Below are 18,768 nucleotides of genomic sequence, written 5' to 3'. Positions count from 1 at the left end.
GAAATATTTGTTACTGATTTTTTCCACTTCAGTTATGGCAGTCCCCTACTTTTTTAGAAATAGCAGAAAATCTCAAGCTTAAAAAATTCCATAAACACCTTTCAATCTGTTCTGCAGCTGATAAAAGATCTACTGAATGCGTTACCAAATATGTTCACCAATACAAGAGAAACACACAGTGCACTGGGCCCTGCTCTTCAGGCTGCGTTTAAACTGATGTCTCCGACGGGTGGCCGGATATCTGTCTTTCAAACTCAGTTACCATCTCTGGGAGCAGGGCTTTTACATTCCAGAGAAGACCCCAATCAAAGGTCAAGCACAAAGGTACAACAACTTCCTTGAATATTCATCTCATGAGACTAGGGAGTGGCTGTGTCTTTCTGACTTGCATAGTTCTGCAGATCAACTCTGGGGTTTTTTTATAACAATTCACTAAATTGTAATGATTTAAAGTCTGTGTTTGTGCATTTAAGATCACTGGTTTATGCATGTATGTGTGTGTGGAATTACTTGTTTCGAAGTGCACGAGCTCTCTTTTGGGCCTTTGGTCCATAGCTTTTCTTGGCAAGCAAAAGAAGCTGCAAATATCTCTGACCGAGTTGATAGCAACCTGGGTTTTGAACTAAAGCATGGTTATGTTATTGTAGACCTAAAACATGATTTCTTATTTTTATGGCCTTGTATGCCCTCTATCCAGTGTTACATAGTTACATGAATGTTTATTTGTATGAGAACATAAACTTTCTTAAAAGTAGGAACATAAGTGTTTGTAAATACAAACTAAAATAACATGGAGCATAAGGAAAATAATTTCTCCAGGTGGAAATGCCTATAAATTATTGTTTAAAGGAAACTTCCTTATTACACTTTGCTACTGAATAATATTCTTTTGTTTCATGAAGTCTTAAGAGAGCATGATTTAGTCTTAACTGTTTCCTGTATAATTTATTCACCAAAGGTGGTCCAGCATCTTGGTCCAGCAACAGATTTTTATAAGAAGTTGGCACTGGACTGCTCAGGCCAGCAGACTGCTGTGGATTTATTTCTCTTAAGTTCACAATATTCTGATCTAGCTTCTCTTGGTAAGGAGTACCTAACGTATGCTTTTGCTCTTTCCATACTGTTGTCTGTCTTTGGAAGCACAGGTTACTTAAGGAATTTTTAAATCACGTAGACCTTTTTGTACTTTTGTAAATGCAGCTAATGCTGCAAGGAATTAACTTTGAAGTAAAGAACAGGAGGTTTGGATTGATGGTATCAGACAATTTATTCTGGAAATTCATTTTTAAACAAGGTGCTGCTCTCCTGCTCAAGAACAGGAAACAGCTTATGGCAAGGAGTTAATAAAGCTTAATCTTAAGAGTAGAACAAAGATTTATGTCTCTTGCACACTTGATTTTGCCTCTACACCTTTAAATATTTCTGCATGCACTCCTGTCTTAGCTGCCAAAGGTAGCATGCTTATTGAAGTAAGTGTATAATTAGATAATTTTGTATTGGGGTGACTCATCACTGTCTTGAGTGGCCTGAGTATGGACCAGTTGCTGTCTTAGAGATGCAGGTCATATCAAGAAAAAGATGAACATAGATGTGACTTGGCAGAAGATTGGGCATGATTTTTGTGTCCTGACATCATGTTACGGTTTTACCTCTTAACTATATCTTTTCCCCCTTCACAGCTTGCGTGTCCAAGTATTCTGCTGGATGCATCTATTACTATCCATCTTTCCACCATAGCCATAATCCTGCTCAGGCTGAAAAGTTGCAAAAAGACCTTAAAAGATACCTTACAAGAAAGATTGGGTTTGAAGCAGTTATGCGCATAAGGTGTACAAAAGGTAAGTTTTAAATACAGATATATATGGAAAAGTTGGTGTAAGCTTATTAACTATTATTTTGGATGTGCTTCGTCTTTAGCAACAGTAGACGATTAGTAGCAGTCAGGTTATTTCTTTTCCACTGAAGAGTAAGGTAGTTGCCTTCTTGATGTGTTACATTAGCTTTTCCCTTTTTTTTTCTTTTTTTTTTTTTTAAATTTAAGATGGCACTATCTCATTTCAGCTGAGTTGACGTGTAGTGTAAGGGCATCATTCAGTTTGGAGTCTTCAGAATTGGAACATGAACTCTACAGGATCATGCTGAAATGTCTAATGATTCATGTAATTGGTTCTGTGTGATAGAATAAGTATTTTTACTGTTTTCTTAAACATAGCTTGATGGCTGTGAGTTTTAATTATTGATAGTTTTTCATGCTGTTTTAATCTCACTCTAATTAATCTGCTTCTAGGTCTTTCAATACACACTTTCCATGGTAACTTTTTTGTACGATCTACTGATTTATTGTCCCTTGCCAATGTCAATCCTGATGCTGGATTTGCAGTACAAATGTCCATTGAGGAAAGTCTGACTGACACATCTTTAGTTTGTTTTCAAACAGCTCTTTTGTATACTTCCAGCAAAGGTGAGTAAATTCAAATGGATTGACCACTGGGCTTTTTGGTTTTTTCTAATATGATGTTTGTATAGTTAGTTCCACAGCCTTTTGTTGTTCTCTGTACCCTAAGAGAATCTTGTCAAAGCTAGTGAGACTACTTGGCAGTTGATCACATAATGTAAATCTTTATAAAGATGTTTTGATGGGAAAATGTAATTTATATCCCTCTTGTATAAAGCGGATTCAGCAAGATTCCTTTACTTAAAAGGCGTGTTGTGGTTATGAATAGTAACCTGTTAGGCGCACACTTTGTCCAGAATCCCAGACCTGTGATGGATTGGAGTAAGTTGCTAGTACATTGGGTGGGCATAAAGAATAGCAGCCACTTTCTGTTGTGGATAATGCCACAGAATTTTGGGATGGAAATCAATGTACTTCATTTGTAGCATCAAGACATTTATTGTGGGTGTTACAAGCTGGTTTGTGTTATGAACCTGTGCTGATTTTTAAGTTGAATGGTTTAGAGCACTGCAGAATTTGAACAGGTCAAGAGACAGGAGTGGGAGAGTGTTACAGCAATTTGCTGACTAGCACATTTTTACAGAACAAGTGCATTGTGGATGAGAGGAGATACGCTGTAATGACTGAACTTGTATACCTCTACCAGGAGATATTGCATAGTAATTTCTACTTATTTTTATTAGGTGAACGTCGAATTCGAGTGCACACGCTTTGCTTGCCTGTAGTAAGTTCACTGGCTGAGGTATATGCAGGAGCAGATGTACAAGCAGTTGTATGCCTCTTAGCAAACATGGGTGAGTACAGACCAGGAAGATTGAAATATCCTTTTGTATGTTCTTAATTTTGCTAGCTGTTTAAATGAAGCAGTGAATGGAGCCTGGGTGTTGTAGTAAAAGGTTGGAGTGGAGCACACTGAAGCCTGAGAATATAAAAGACGACAAAATCAGTTACACCTAAACCATTAACAGAAATATTCCTAGTCTGAATATTTAGTTGACTTTAATCTTTTAAAGGGAACTGCTTATACTGTTCTCTAGTGTTTATTAAAGGGCAAAGAACCATAATAGACTTTGATCAAAACACTCATTTTTTTGTATCATCATGGTTGTTATCTTGAAAGTTTAGCATTCTAGGATTACTTAAGAAGCAGAGTGATTCGGTTTAGTCCATTGCTGGAGACTAAAAGGCAATTTCTGACAACAGTGTATCCAGGATATGCATTAGTTATCTATGCTTTTATCCTGCTATTACTAGGTTGAAAATTCTTGCTTATCCCCTTCTTGTGGATTGTAGGTAGCTGTTTCATAGACTGATCTCTGCTATTGAATGTGGATGGCTCTGTGCAGCATTTTAGCATGTGCTGCATTGTATATTAATAGTTGAAAAAATTAGGAATAAATAGTATGTCTGTATCTCATCCTGTATGTGCATTCAGTCCAGCAGGTGGCTTCCTCCAACCAAAGGATTTGCAGCCCTTTCTCAGCAGAATAAAATAATTGCTGCAAATCTTATCTTGGAGATAGGACAGCAGAGTTTCATCAGCTAAGCTATTTGCATAAGGTTAAAAAGATTTATATTTAGTCTCAAGTACATACCACGTCTTTAAACAATTTTTTTAATACTTCAGCAGTAGGAACTAGGGAACAGAGATCAGCCACTGTGTATTTCTTAAGCATTGGAAAAGTTAAGTTTCTGTGTGGACAGTCATTTTATTTACTTCTAAAAAAAGCTGGGACCACAGGTGGTGTTTTGGTGGGGTTTTTGTTTTGGTTTGGATTGGATTTTTGGTGGTTTGGGGTTTTTTTAAATCTTAAAGTAATCACCCAAAAGCATGACTTAATATGTTCAGCTTAAGGAAATGAGTGAGGCTAACTCTAGTAACTTCTTGTGTCCTTCTAACCCAACAGCTGTGGATCGCTCAGTTTCATCTAGTCTTGCGGATGCAAGAGATGCCTTAGTTAATGCTGTGGTAGACTCCTTGGCAGCATACATGTCAACTGCCTCAAATCTACAGCAGTCCATGCTGATAGCACCAAATTCCCTCAAGCTGTTCCCACTGTATATTTTGGCCCTTCTCAAACAGGTATGTATAATCTAGTGAATAAATGTTTAATTCGTTGGTCCATATGAGGAATTCTTCAGCTCTAGGTCAAGCAGTGTCTGCACTTCTCTAAAAATATGAAAATTGAGTTATCCTCTTTGAGCTTACAGGACTTTCACGTAGAAGATCACTATGTTAGCTTATTTTAAATGATTAGTACCTGAATGGTTTACTGGTTTACTTGATTTCAATTTTTTTTTATTTTGTCTTACTTGGTTTTATGATGAAAATAAATAAATATATAATTTTTTTAAAATTACATATGGTAACAATTAGCATTTCTTAGATTTTGGCAGCTAATTGGTGTTGCCCCCAAAGATTGTTGGAAGCTGTTTATTAGTACTTCTTCAGTTTTATTTTATGAAGAAAAAACAAGTCAAATATTTTTCGGTACATACACTTCGTATTTTAAAGTACCAAGAAGGACAGTGGGTTTCCATGGAGATACAATGAAACCTATTACAGAAACTAAAGTGATGTAGTTTAAAAGTTCATATAGAATTGGTTACTACTTTTACCCTTTAATTTTTCAATAACTTTGTGTTACCAAACGTCATATTTAAAAAGAGAACTTCCTGCAGGCTTTTGTTATTAGTAAATCGCATAGTTTAAAGATTTTCATGTCTGACGTTCTTTGTTATAAACCTTTATATAAGTTTAGTAAGAAATCCAGTTATATTAACTCATTTTCTTTGGCTTAGTGATTAATTTCAGTCTCTAATATACTGATTAGAACTTCTTTGGTAGTTGCATAAGTAATGCAGTTAATGGTGGAGAAAAGACCAGACCATTTATTTTCAAGAGGATCTGTGTAAAAAATAAGGAAGAGTGGCCGAGAAAATAAGTTGCTGAGGTAGTTTTTTTAATTATCTTTGTTAGTAATAACAAAAAACCCTGGGATATAGAGAAACCAAACCCAAAATGCTGTGGCAGCTGAGGAGAAGAGCACTGATGTACATAGCTTTGTTGTAAAAGTGAATATAAACTTTGATTATAGGAATATTCTCCACTGAATCAGAATATGGTGCTTATTCCATCGTGTTGCTTTTCACAGTGGTTGTTTACAGATTGCTTCTAAAGGAGATCTGAGAAGTCCAGTAGAGGAGAGAGTTAAAAGGAAATTTTATCCTGAGAGCGCCTAGTTCCTGCTATAAAACATGAAAGTATATTTCCCTTCCAAAGCTTTTTCTTAACACTTAATTCTTACTAATAGTAGATCAGTTAATCTTATCCACAGAATTATCTTTTTTCAATTTTGTTAGGCTCATATCTTCCCATGACATCTTGCATTAGTGAGTTTCACAGGCCAGTAACATTTGTCAAGAATAAAAATGAGAAATGCTGGCCCAATCACATAAAATTTTATACAAAGTGGAGGGAAAATTTATTCTCCTTCATCAATAAGAAGGGAGAATGGATTATAGGTTTGTGGCTTTCTAACAGTGCTACTGTATTATTATAATAATACATTTTTAGAAAGTTTTAAAAGGTATTGTATTCAGGTTGTGTTTGATTAAGATTCTAATGTATCTCAATAAGATACATATTTTTTTTTACAAAAGCTTTGCCTTCTTTGCCTGACACTTTCAAAAACTGGAAATACACTGTTTAGACGTGAACATAAACCAGAGGATTTATTTCTGTAACACCACTGCTCTCTTTCAGAAAGCATTTAGAACAGGCACAAGTACACGCTTGGATGATCGCGTCTATGCAATGTGCCAGATGAAGAGCCAGCCTCTTGTTCATTTGATGAAAATGATACATCCCAACTTGTACAGAATAGACAAGTTGATTGATGAGGTAATGTATGAAGCCTGTTTTATAACATTTTCTAGTTTTAATGCTCTGTTAAACCTGATGTTGTGCTGCAATAATTAAAGTTGTTACTGTAATGTAAACTGAACTTTTTTTGTAAATTAGGAAAATTCAAGAAAAACATTACTGTATTTTCAACTCAAAATTTGAAAATACAGTAATGTGTTATGAGCCGAACTGTGGTTTTATTTCACCTTGTTTCAGTGGTGACAGTAATTACATGTTTTTCTACTGTGCAAAGAAAGCAGAGAAGATAGTATGCATTGGAAACATCTCTAGTTTTATGGTTTTGTGTTTTAGAACTGTCAGGGAGAAATGGGTGAAGTAGATGTGCCGGAGGATTCTAGGTTTTGTGTACTGAAACAAGATGTAGTTGCCTGCAATAATAAGCTTCCAGTTGTTTATCAGACTGATGTGGATGAAACAGAATTCTACTTCTAGATGGACATGATCAGACTGAGGAAGTACTTCATGTACAAAACCAGGTTTTATTAGTTTGCCTTTTACAGAGGTAGCCTAGGAAATGGATGCATTTTTCTAACAAGTAGTAGTAAGTTAGGCTTTTATTTAAGGTCAAAGTTAGCTATAATGGCAAAAATACGTTGGTTTTTTTAAGTAAGTTTTTATGAGTTTTAGTCACTAGCTTCAGAAAAGTATATGTAGGAGTTTGTTTTTAAGTGTCACACAAATTCATATGATAATGCGAGTAGTTAGTCTCAAACATTTTTTTAAGGTATTTCATAAACTCACATATGCAAGTCTAAACTCAGTGTTCTTCAGTGGAATTGATTAGTTAGTCTTTTTATACTCTTCCCCGACCCCCAGAATTTGGGAAGCCAACTTCTTCAACTAACCTTGTTGAGTTTTTTGTGGAACTTATGCTGAAATGCTATATTCAGTGTGCGAGTGCTGTAAAGAACCAGCAGTGCCTTCGGGACATCCAGTTTCATTAGCACAGAAAAGGATTTCAGATCAGTTATTTCTAGTAGAATAATAGAGAAAATAGGGCATATTTGACCTACTCAAGTTAATTGACAAACCACTTTTTAAATCATATACCAGAGCGCTAATCGTAGAATCAGAGAATGGGGACTTTAAAGATCACCTGGTTCTAACCCCCCTGCCATGGGCAGCGACACCTTGCACTAGACCAGGTTGCGCAGAGCCCCATCCAGCCTGGCCCTGAGCACGGCCAGGGATGGGGCATCCACAGCTGCTCTGGGCAGCCTGTGCCAGCGCCTCACCACCCTCACAGTGAAGAATTTTTTCCTTGTATCTAATTTAAATTTACCCTCTTTCGGTATAAAGCCGTTTCCCCTTGTCCTATCACTACGTGCCCTTGTGGAAAGTCCCTCTCCAGCTTTCTTACAAATCCCCCTTTTAAGTACTGGAAGGCTGCTGTAAGGTCCCCCCTGGAGCCTTCTCTTCTCCAGGCTGAACAGCCCCAGCTCTCTCAGCCTGTCTGCATAGGAGAGGTGCTCCAGCCCTTTGCTCACCTCTGTGGCCCTCCACTGGACTCACTCCAATATGTCCATGTCCTTCTGATGCTGGGGACCCCAGAGCCAAGTAGAGTGGGAGAATCACCTCTCTGCCTGCTGGCCACACTTCTTTTGATGTAGCGCAGGATATGGTTGGCTTTCTGGGCTGCAAACACACATTGCCAGGTCATGTTGAGCTTCTTGTCAACTAACACCCCCAAGTCTTCCTCCACAGGGTTGCTTTCAATCCACGCTCTGCCCAGCCTGTATTTGTGCTTTAGATTGCCCCAACCCACTACAGGACATTGCACTTGGCCTTGCTGAACTTCCTGAGGTTTATATAGGTGTGCCTCTTGAGCCTGTCAGGTCCCTCCAGATGGCATCCATTCCCTCCAGTGTGTTGTCCATACCACGCATCTTGGTGTCATCAGCAAACTTGCTGAGGGTGTACTCAGTCCCACTGTCTATGTTGCCAGCAAAGACACTGAACAGCACGGGATGCAGTACTGACCCCTGAGGAACACCACTTGTCACCAGTCTGCACTTAGACATTGAGTCATTGACCACAGCTCTTTTGAGTGCAACCATCCAGACAGTTCCTTATCCACCAAGTAGCCTAAATCCACATCTCTGCAGTTTGAAGACAGATGTTGTGCAGGACAGCGTGAAATGCTTTGCACAAGTCCAGGTAGATGATGTCAGTTGCTTTTACCTTATTCATCAATGCTGTAACCCCATGAGAAGGGATAAGAAATTAGTGAAGCCATGTTGGCTGTCAGCAATCACCTCTTTATTTTCCATGCACCTTAGTGTAGTTTCCAGGAGGACCTGCTCCATTATCTTGCCGAGCACAGAGGTGAGAGTGACTCTCCTGTAATTCTCCTGGGTGTGCTTTGTAAACTCCATTTTTAAAAAGGGTAAGTTTCCCCTCTTCCAGTCAGTTGGAACTTCACCAGGCTGCCATTACTTCTTGAATACAATGAATAATTGCTTAGTCATTTCATCCACCAGTTCCCTCAGGACCTGCAGATGCATCCCATCAGGTCACAGGGATTTGTGCACCTTTAGGTTCCTTAGATGGTCTCAGATCTGGTCTTCTCTTGCACTGGGCCGTTCTTCATTCTCCCAGTCCCTGCCTTTGTCTTTTGCGATTTGGGTGGTGTGGCTGGAGCACTTACTGGTGAAGGCTGAGGCAAAAAAGTCATCAAGTTACCTCAGCCTTCTCCATATCCTGGGTAACCAGGTCTTCTGTTTCCTTCTGGAGAGGGCACACGTTTTCCCTAAGTCTTCCTTTTGTCACCAACATATGTATAGAAGCTTTTCTTGCTGCCCTTGATGTCCCTGGCCAGTTTTAATTCTATCTGGCCTTTAGCTTTCCTAACCTGATCCCTGGCTGCTTGGACAGCTTCTGTGTATTCCTCCTGCACTACCTGTCCTTACTTCCACCCTCTGTAGGCTTCCTTTTTGTGTCTGAGTTTGTCCAGGAGCTCCTTGTTCATCCATGCAGGCCTCCTGGCATTTTTGCCTGACTTCCTCTGTGTTGGGACTCATCGCTCCTGAGCTTGGAGGAGGTGGCCCTTGAATATTAACCAGCTTTCTTGGGTCCTTCTTCTTTACAGGGCTTTATCCTATGGTACTCTTCCAAGCAGATCCCTGAAGAGGCCAAAGTCAGCTCTCCCAAAACCCAGGGTAGCAAGCTTACTTATGCACCCTTCTCATTGCCCTAAGGATCTTGAACCCCACCATTTCATGGTCACTGCAGCCCTTGAGCTTCACATTCCACACCAGCCCTTCCTTGTTGGTGAGAACAAGGTCCAGCACAGCACCTCTCCTCCTTGGCTCCTCTGTCATTGGAAAAGGACATTATCACCAACACATTCCTGGAACCTCTTGTATTGCTTATACCCTGCTGTGTGGTCCCTCCAACAGGTATTGGAGTGGTTGAAGTCCTTCATGAGGACCAGGGCTTATGAATGTGAGGTGGCTCCTATCTGTCTATAGAGGGCCACATCTGCTTGGTCTTTCTGGTCAGGCAGCCTGTAGCAGACCCCCACTATAATGTCACCTGTTCCTGCCCTGCCTTTAATCTGGACCCATAAACTCTGTCTGGTCAGTTGCTTGTCCATCCCCAGGTGGAGCTCTGTGCACTCCAGCTGGTCATTGACATAGAGGGTGACACCCCCTCCTTGTCTCCCCTGCCTGTCCTTCCCCAAGAGCCTGCATCCTTCCATTCCAACACTCCAGTTGTAGGAGCAATCTCTGCACATCTCCATGATGCCAGTAAGATCATAGCCCTGAAGGCATGTGCACATCTAACTCCTCTTGTTTATTCCCCATGCTATGTGTATTTGCATAGAGGCATTGAAGTTGGGCCCCCAGTGGAGGTGACTTACTGGCCGGAGTGGCTGGGATTCCTTTGTGCTGCTCTTCAGGTGTCCTGCGATCCCTGTCCAGGCTCTGGGCATCTATGGCCAACACTGGCTTGAAACTGGAAGGAGTGGGATGGATTGAGGTTCCCCTCCCCTGCCACATTAGTTTAAAGCCCTCTTCTCCAGCCTGGCAAGCATATGACCCAAGATGCTCTTCCCCTTCTCTGACAGATGGACACCATCAGCCCCCAGCAGACCAGGTTTCTCAAAGCAAGTGCCATGGTCTAAGTAGCCAAAGCCCCTGGCTGTGGCACCAGTCCTGTAACCATTTGCTGATTCACCAGATTCAAGTTGTCCTTTCAAGACTTTTCAAATCTGCTATTTAGCACTACTTTGGTTTAAACTATTTGTGACAGAGGCTGTTCTTAAATTTCTTGTTTGTTTAGAAAATTCTGTGATACACATTACAGATTTTTTTTAATGTTTTTGTTGGTTTTCTTTGAACATTTGATTCTTGAGAGCACTGAGTAAAGCCTGGAACTTTCCCAAGTGGAATTCAGTAGGTTGCTTGTCATCACTATGTATAAATCCCCAAAACCTTCTGATCTACTGCATTATAGTATGAGATTTTTGAAATAATTTAATAATTTTTTGTCATGTAGAAATGTTCTTAGTTTCAAAACTGTTTTACATATATTATTTGCAGAATGTTTCACAGATTCTTAGTAGATATTAAACCTATTATTGTACTGGAGCTTTAATCTGAAAATACTGGGGGGTTGGGGTTTATTATTGGCTTTGTTTGTTTTTATTGCTGAGGAGGAGGAAGGCGGTATTTTTAATAATGTCATTGCTAAGAGCCAGATTGTTTTAATAAGATCAGTCATAGGGCTCTGTGGATAAACCCATGTATTGCTTCAGGCAGGATGTTACATCAAGGAACTTTTGTTACTTGAATGCAGTAAAACAGTGAATCCTTACAGGGAGTAGAATTTGATGGTGATCTGCCCTTGCAGCGTTTCTAGTGAAGTTCAATGCAACGAAAAAAAAATCTATGGGAGGTTGTTTGTAGAAAATTTAAACACTAGAATTCCTTTATAAGTTTGGCGTATATAGCATGAGAAGTGTTACGTACACAACTTAAATGAACTTGCATTATTTTTTTTTTAGGTAATAAAGTAGCCTTTAGGTTAAGTAACATTCTAGAATTGTTTGATATACGTGATCTTTTTAGGCTTAGCATAGTATTTTGTTACATGAGAATCCTCAGCATTTTGCTGGAGATTAACAATATTTTTTCCTGTATTATTTTACCAGGTTAAGATAAAAAATAGGTTTTATTTATATTCTGATTGAGTATTGGTTTTTGTTACAGAGTACAATACATGTAAATGACAGAGTTGTTCCTCAGCCACCTCTTCAGAAGCTGTCTGCAGAGAAGTTGACAAGAGAAGGAGCTTTTCTTATGGATTGTGGTTCAGTAAGTTACTGGTTTCACACATCCCCTTTTTAAAAACAAACAAAAAACTGCTGCAGTGCATGCTGTATTATTTAAAGCAGTCAGTCTCAACAGTAACAGTGTAGTGAATCAGCATTCCAGGTAACCTGGCAGTAATCTGTGTTCCAGTGAAAGGCTTTCATATTTTGATCAGACAGAAAGGCTTTCATATTTTGATCAGAGAAGTATCTTTGAGGTTGCATATTAAGGTTTCAGAGGTTAATTTTTTTCATGCTGGACTGATCAGAATATACCAAGAGTTCACATCAAGGTGGTGTGTTTTTTCTGGAAATAATGGATTTCTATTTTCCAGAATTTCTCTTCATGGTTATTAAATTACGTGTACTACTACAGTCTCTCTGATAAAGCATTTCTCATTGTTGCAGGAACCTTCCCAGTTACACACAGATATAAGTGGTCTTATGATTTGTGGCTTGTGTAAGAATTGCAAGAATGGTGGAATTGTGGGGAGTGAATGCAACCTATAAATACAGTTTAAGGTTTTCATAGAAATGTCACTAGAACACACTTATTGAATAAAGCATTATGCTACTCTAATGGCAGTCTGGAAAGTGCTTTAAAACTTGTGTGAGTTCAGGGGCTGAGTGTGAATGTCAAAACTAGCTTCTGTCTCCAGATGTCTGAAATGATTAACATTATATGTTTTGATAATTGATGCTTTACTATGACTTGTTTAGATTGAGAAGTCAATATGCAGTAACTGACACAGCAGTGTGACTTTATAAAATTTTAGGTTTTCATTTTAGGAGGTAACATGGGACATTACTGCATTAACTGTTCCAATATAGATGTGTCCTGCATCCTCATCCCCATTCTTTCAGTGTTTGCATTCTGCCTGGTTTGGTTTTTTTACATTTAATGATCTTATTCCAAATGCTACTGATGTATTAATAAGTAAATGTACAAATAATGAATATAGAGATGTATATATGAGTTGCAGCTGGAGCTGTCAAGTGACTCATTTGCATGAAAGTTCTTGTTCTGGTATTCCTCTAATTGCATCGCCACTTGTCTCTCTCTGAAATTTATGCAAGGCCTTTAGTAAAACTGATTCTGATATCTTACAGATTTTTTACATTTGGATTGGGAAAAACTGTGATAACAACTTCATAAAAGATGTCCTTGGATACCCAAACTATGCATCAGTACCACAGACAATGGTAGGCGTTTTAATGAGCTGTGCTCTATAGTGCTTACATTTGGAATCTATATTTAATCTGGTTTTCTGCATATTCAAGTTTTTATTATGTAACTATGAATTAGGGGGTTTTATTTGGTACCTTCGCTCTTGCCACCTTCGTAGGAGACAGAAGTTGTCAAGGGCTTTCAAGGAAAGGATGTAAACATGTAAATTTTGGCATTCCATAACATCAAAAAACTGTTCTATGACATTTCTGCTTTTTTTATTTTTATGGAAATACTTGTGGACTCATAAGAACAGGATGGGATTTCTTAGAAAGAATACATATTCAGATGTGTTAATTAAGACTAGTGTTATTATATTGATACCATGGTTTTCAGAAGCCTGTGTTAGATACTCAGATAGTACCAATAACATATCAGTCATTGCAGAAACACATAGGAAGATATTTTCTGTTTAGAAAGCTTGCATAGTATGAAGGGGGAAAGTAAATGACAAGTTGTAATTACAAGAACAACTTAAGAGTGGTGACATTTAAGACTACTATAAAATTGGACTTTCTGTTCAGAGTTTTGTATTTTGCTTTTTTATTTAGCTATTTAAAACTGTCCCCTCTGATCAGCTGGTGCTAAGTATTAGTTGACAGTTTTCAGGAAGAAGTTGGATAAAGGAAGGATGGTAACTTTTTTCAGTGGTTATATAGCAGCTATTATAATAAAAATAAGATAAAAAAGTTACCTTTGCTGTTAAATTATGTCCTCCATTCATTTACTACAAAGTTAGCAATGAAACTACTCTTAAATCTGTAATAAATTATTTTATGTCATATTAATTGTCTTAAAAGGTTATATTGGCTTAAGAGTAGGTACATTTAGCTTAGTGAATGGCTTAAGTTTTTTAATTCTGTTTTTTTCAGCTCATTCCCCCACCAAATAGTCCAGTATAATCTTTGCATTGGAATTTGCTTACAATTCAAATTTCACATCTTCATGTTTGGTCATATTTTCAGTGATGCAAAATATAACATGTGGTAACTTGATTGACAGGGGAAGATACACCCAAGAAAACTGAAAGCAGCATTTTGAAAAGATTACTTTCAATGGGGTTGCTTTCTAATGTCTTCTGCACTTAAGGCAGTTTAAGTTAAAGATGTACTGCTTCCTACAGAACAGATATTACTGAATTTTTGTACTTAAAACTGAAGAAAAAAATGTGTATATGTAATCCATGGTTGGTAATTTCTTAACAGAAATTGTGGCTTGGGTCACAATTATGACTATCAAATCGGGATATATTTTTTTTAATAGTTTTGATAATAAAAGACAATTACTTCTTTCCATTACCTTCAACCAGACGCAGCTTCCTGAGGTAGATGCTCTTTCTTCAGAAAGGACACGATCTTTTATATCTTGGCTTAGAGACAGTAGACCTTTAAGTCCAGTTCTTCAAGTAATAAAGTAAGTATTTCTGTTAGATACTGAGTAATTACTGGCAACTTGTATTTATAATTTCTAATTGATGCTGATGAAAAGTGGGAATATGTGGCCTGGAAGAAACTGAGTAACATCCTCTTTCCAGTTGATATAGTGCTGTTATCTAATACCCCTTAGCAGCAAAAGTCATCAACATTGAATCTAGTGCAAATGCGGTTACTATTAGTTCTATTGGTAGGAATTAGTTGCATATTTATATATTTTAAAGAATAAATTAAAGCAGTGGATGTTCTTACGGTCATTGGATTAACCAGGTTAATTTCTGGTATAGCTTCTTTAATTTCAATACATACATATAAAAAAAAATTCAAGTCAGGTTAACAATCTGTAGATGGCTTAATAATTATATGTGTTTGTTTCTGAGCTCCGTAGGACAGCAGTTGATTTATGACAGATCAGGCAAGTTCTAAAGCTTTTTCAAGCCATGACCTGCTTAAAGAAATTAAAATTCTGTAAAATGTTTATGTTTGAGTTTACATTTCATTTGTCTTCTCTAGAAGTACTCAGTTTACTGAGCCAGGTGGGAGATCACATTTTAGAGAGCATGACTTTTTTACTCAGATGATGTTTAAACATAGGACTGAAGCTTTTCAACTGTTGTCATTGTGTCTGCCGCTTGAACTGCAAGTAGTGCTGAGACACCACAGTAAATAACAGAGCTTACAGTATGTCATACTAAACCAGTACAGAGGACTGTGTCCCAGCAAAATTTTGTTGGGGCAACAGTCTTGGATCTTTGACATGTTTGCCTTCTCTGGTCTGTTGACAAATAAGAAAAAGTGGGGAGGGGATTGAGATTACACGTAACCAGAGATGTAAATTTTCTATTTATTTTTTAAAAATAATTATCAGGATTTAATTTAACCCTTTCAGAATTCATTGTCAACAGCATATTTGTTAACCTCTAAAACAAAATTTTTGTATTTTCTTTTTTGTGTTTCTACAAGATAAACACTATATTTCACCCACTTTTTTTACCATTTTATAGTACTTAAAGATGCTTTTGTTAGTGTATTACAAACTTTTGGTTTTTTCCTATACTTTGGGTTGCTTGCAACTGTAGTATCTTTTATCTGAGTCGACTTCAAAGGACAACAAGCAATCCATTAGAGCTTATGCCTCTGCTTGAATTTATAGTGGACTTTTTGCTCAATGTTTGGACTAAAATACTTTCCTCTCTTCTTTCAGAGATGAGAACCCTGCCAAAACAGAATTTTTTCAGCATTTAATTGAGGATCGGACAGAAGCAGCTTTCTCATATTATGAATTTTTACTTAATATTCAACAACAGGTTTGTAAGTGAACAAGGAATAAATAGAAGAAAAACTCCTGACCGGATAGAAGCATGGGCCAAGTGAAGCATATGGAAAGTCACAAAAGTGGGTGCTTGTTCTTCACAATATACAGTGACCAGCACTGTTTTGGAAGCTTTACACTGAAGAAGTATGTTTCCAAAAGAATTTTGCAGATTTACTTCAGTCTAAAAGTTCTAGGAGTGATGAAGCTGTTTCACTAGTTTATACACGTTTCCAGTTGTGCAGCGGTATGGTGCTCTGTTTATTGCAAGCTGGTGAATTTATGTAGCTATGTGGGATGATATTTCTTAAAAAAATGTACAATTAGGTAAAACCTTTTTTCTTACATTTATTATAGTAGCCCTTCCAGATCCAAATTCTTAAGAGATGTCAAAGGGCAGCGACATGTATGTTGGTTGTTTATATGAATTTCTTTTTAAAAGGAATGATGATTCATATTTACTAAAGACTTCAGTGAATTCCCTGTGAAAGTTGTAGAGTTTCAGTAAAGTACATCAGCTGTAGAAATATATAATGTACATAAGTATTACATTTGTAAAGAAAATGTAAAAAATGTAACTAAAAAAAAAGACTTAGCTCAGTGTGCAGAATTGTTGAGTGCTCAATGATGAATTGTTTTGTCCCAGGCTAGACAATGAAGTTGACTATTAAAACATGCTAAAAAAAAGTATCCATGTAGAAGGAACACAGCTGCTTCTTCTGTTAACTTTAGGTGAATTTATTTATGATTGGCTTACTAATTAAAAATATTTTGCTTTATCATGTGTGTTTATGCAAGTATAATCATTTTGCAACTAAACTCTTACTGAACTCAATATTGAAGAGAACATGTTTACCACTTCATTTCACAGACCTACGCAAGAAGACACTGCATAGTCAGAAATGAGCTATTGATACAAAGTTCTTAAAACTCTTCTTATGTGTTATCCTAAAGAAGACATATATGTTAACCTTGTTTTATGTTTTGTAAACTACTGTAGTCTTGGTCCAGGTTTCTGTGACTTCTGTTGGCTGCCATTTAGAGTAAGCATTGGTAATCACTCAGACTTGATGATTAGATTTCTGCTGCAATCTGTAGGAAAAAAAATGGGGTGTAAAAATTAATTACATCAGTACAAGTAAAGGCTTTAAAATGTCACAATTGAAAATGTAATCACACTGTTGCATCTTTCTGAAACCTTGTTCTTGCTAATGTTTTGGTGGCTTGATGGTTTGGCTTTTTGATAGATTTATCCCAGATTTTTAAATTTGTTTGTAAAGTTGGGATGGTTTTGGTTTGGGGTTGTTTTAGAGGCACATTAGAAATAATTCTTGAAGCACAGTCATTCATAGTTAGTATTCTGAACTTTGGTTGGTTTAATGGAATGTGACTACAATGAAACAATTAAGTACAAAAAGGTAAATTACTAATATTAGTATGATTATGTTTTATTTCAGAATAACCTTGAAGATGCTAACGTTGCATTTTAGCTTCCATAGCCCCTGAATCAAATGGTCAAGAAAAAAATGTACTAGCTATAGTTTGCAAATGCTTTAAAAGCTACATTAATTAAAATCTGCAAGTGGTGTTATTCTGCATGTTAGCACAAACTCATTGTTTGGAGAAGATACCTTAAACTTATTATTTGTGTGTTGTCCTTAACTAAATGTGTTTAAATTACCCAAAGATTACTTAAGAGAAACTTTCCATTTAGTAAATTAACTTAACACGTAATAAATGTCTGAGGTGATGCTGAATGTTGTCCCTAAATTAGATCTCCAGGACTTCGGTACTTGTTTGTAGATTAATTTGCATTGGGTGAAAGCTAAGTGCTGCTGAAGAGTGGGCATCTTGAAAAACCATTTGTAATTGCAAAGATGCGTTACAATTTTAAATGCCCCATGATAGATGCTTCTGCCTTGTGAACCTGGTATTGAATATCTGGGAACATACTATGCCATGATAATTGCAACATACTGTGTAAAACCATTACTTAAAGCTTTATTCTTCTATGGGTTTTGTACATAAAAATAATGAAAAGTAGATCTTGAGCTATTTGTTCAGTAAAATTATTACATAGCACAGAGAATCTAGTTATTTTTTTACTAATTGTAGAGCACATCTCTATTTTGACTGATATTTGGTTTAAATTTTAAAAAAACAGTTTTACAGAATATCTTGAATGTGAAACATCTCAGGATTTAGAGTATTGATTTTTGTGTTTTGAACAATGTAATATCTGTAGGCGTGGCAAAAGTGTCTAAAAGACAGTTTTCCTTAGATGGTTTGGATCAACACCACTGTACCAGAAGATGCAGGCCAGAAGATTAATCCCTACCAAGGGATGCATTGTGAACCCTAACAAGCTTTTCCTACTGAGTAAGGTTTTGGAGGAGACATAAGAGGCGTGCTTTTGTATCTGTTTAAATAAAGTGCTGACCTGTCCAAAGAAGATCTCTAGCCATTTTTAGGGATTGAGCTTTTCGCAAAACACCTTCAGCGCTGCATAATATAAATCATGCCTATTTCATTAAAAATTTAAGTTTTGCTGGGGAAGATATTGCCCAGCCACAGTTAAGTAAGTCTCGGGGGGGGGGGGGGGGAACGGTTCAAAGTTCCAGCATTTTAAGTACATGCGGTGGGTGTCCCTTTCCATGTCCTAGTTCTAAAAGCAGTATCTTGTGCCTCTTTCCCTAATAAGTAGTACAGGAGTTCCTCTTGCACAAATTACAGTCCAGGAAGCTCTTGCAACGTTGGGACACATGGTGCAGCTCCCAGGGAATTATTACTGGGTTTGATTCTGTATTTTGTTCTTAAGCTTATTAGAAATAAGCCTATTTATTAATCTTGATGTAAAGCTTCATGGCAATGGAGAAAAGATGACCAGGTGCAGGTGATTTTGTTTGGCTTTCGTTTTCTGTATGTTTTGTCAGATGATTTTGTCGTTACTGTTTTTAAAAAGCCAAAACCAGTTGTTAGTAATCCTGAGAGTCAAGAGCTCTTCAGTAGTAGCAAGTTTGGAGGTCTGAGGCTCTAACTCATGGTGAATCTATGGAATACCCCAAGTACGGGTCAGTTACTATGTCAAAAATTACTTT

The 18,768-nt window shown here is 37.3% G+C and overlaps 1 protein-coding gene across 4 annotated transcripts in view; it reads left to right on the top strand.

The window, feature by feature from the left end:
- SEC24B (SEC24 homolog B, COPII coat complex component) overlaps positions 1-16,449 on the top strand; it is a 49,811-nt gene extending 33,362 nt beyond the window's left edge. For all 4 annotated transcript variants that reach the window (XM_055702382.1, XM_055702376.1, XM_055702396.1 and 1 more), the window contains 11 exons: positions 118-324; positions 959-1,082; positions 1,680-1,838; positions 2,288-2,461; positions 3,139-3,249; positions 4,363-4,538; positions 6,222-6,359; positions 11,597-11,701; positions 12,808-12,900; positions 14,235-14,338; positions 15,563-16,449. In XM_055702382.1, coding sequence (XP_055558357.1) covers positions 118-324; positions 959-1,082; positions 1,680-1,838; positions 2,288-2,461; positions 3,139-3,249; positions 4,363-4,538; positions 6,222-6,359; positions 11,597-11,701; positions 12,808-12,900; positions 14,235-14,338; positions 15,563-15,677 — 1,506 coding nt within the window. In that variant the 3' untranslated portion in view covers positions 15,678-16,449. The remainder of the gene's footprint in view (positions 1-117; positions 325-958; positions 1,083-1,679; positions 1,839-2,287; positions 2,462-3,138; positions 3,250-4,362; positions 4,539-6,221; positions 6,360-11,596; positions 11,702-12,807; positions 12,901-14,234; positions 14,339-15,562) is intronic.
- The last annotated feature ends 2,319 nt before the right edge of the window (positions 16,450-18,768 follow it).

The sequence above is a fragment of the Falco cherrug genome, chromosome 1 (assembly GCF_023634085.1).
Source record: "Falco cherrug isolate bFalChe1 chromosome 1, bFalChe1.pri, whole genome shotgun sequence".
In the NCBI taxonomy this organism is placed as follows: domain Eukaryota; kingdom Metazoa; phylum Chordata; class Aves; order Falconiformes; family Falconidae; genus Falco; species Falco cherrug.
This window is presented reverse-complemented; position numbering and strand designations above follow the sequence as displayed.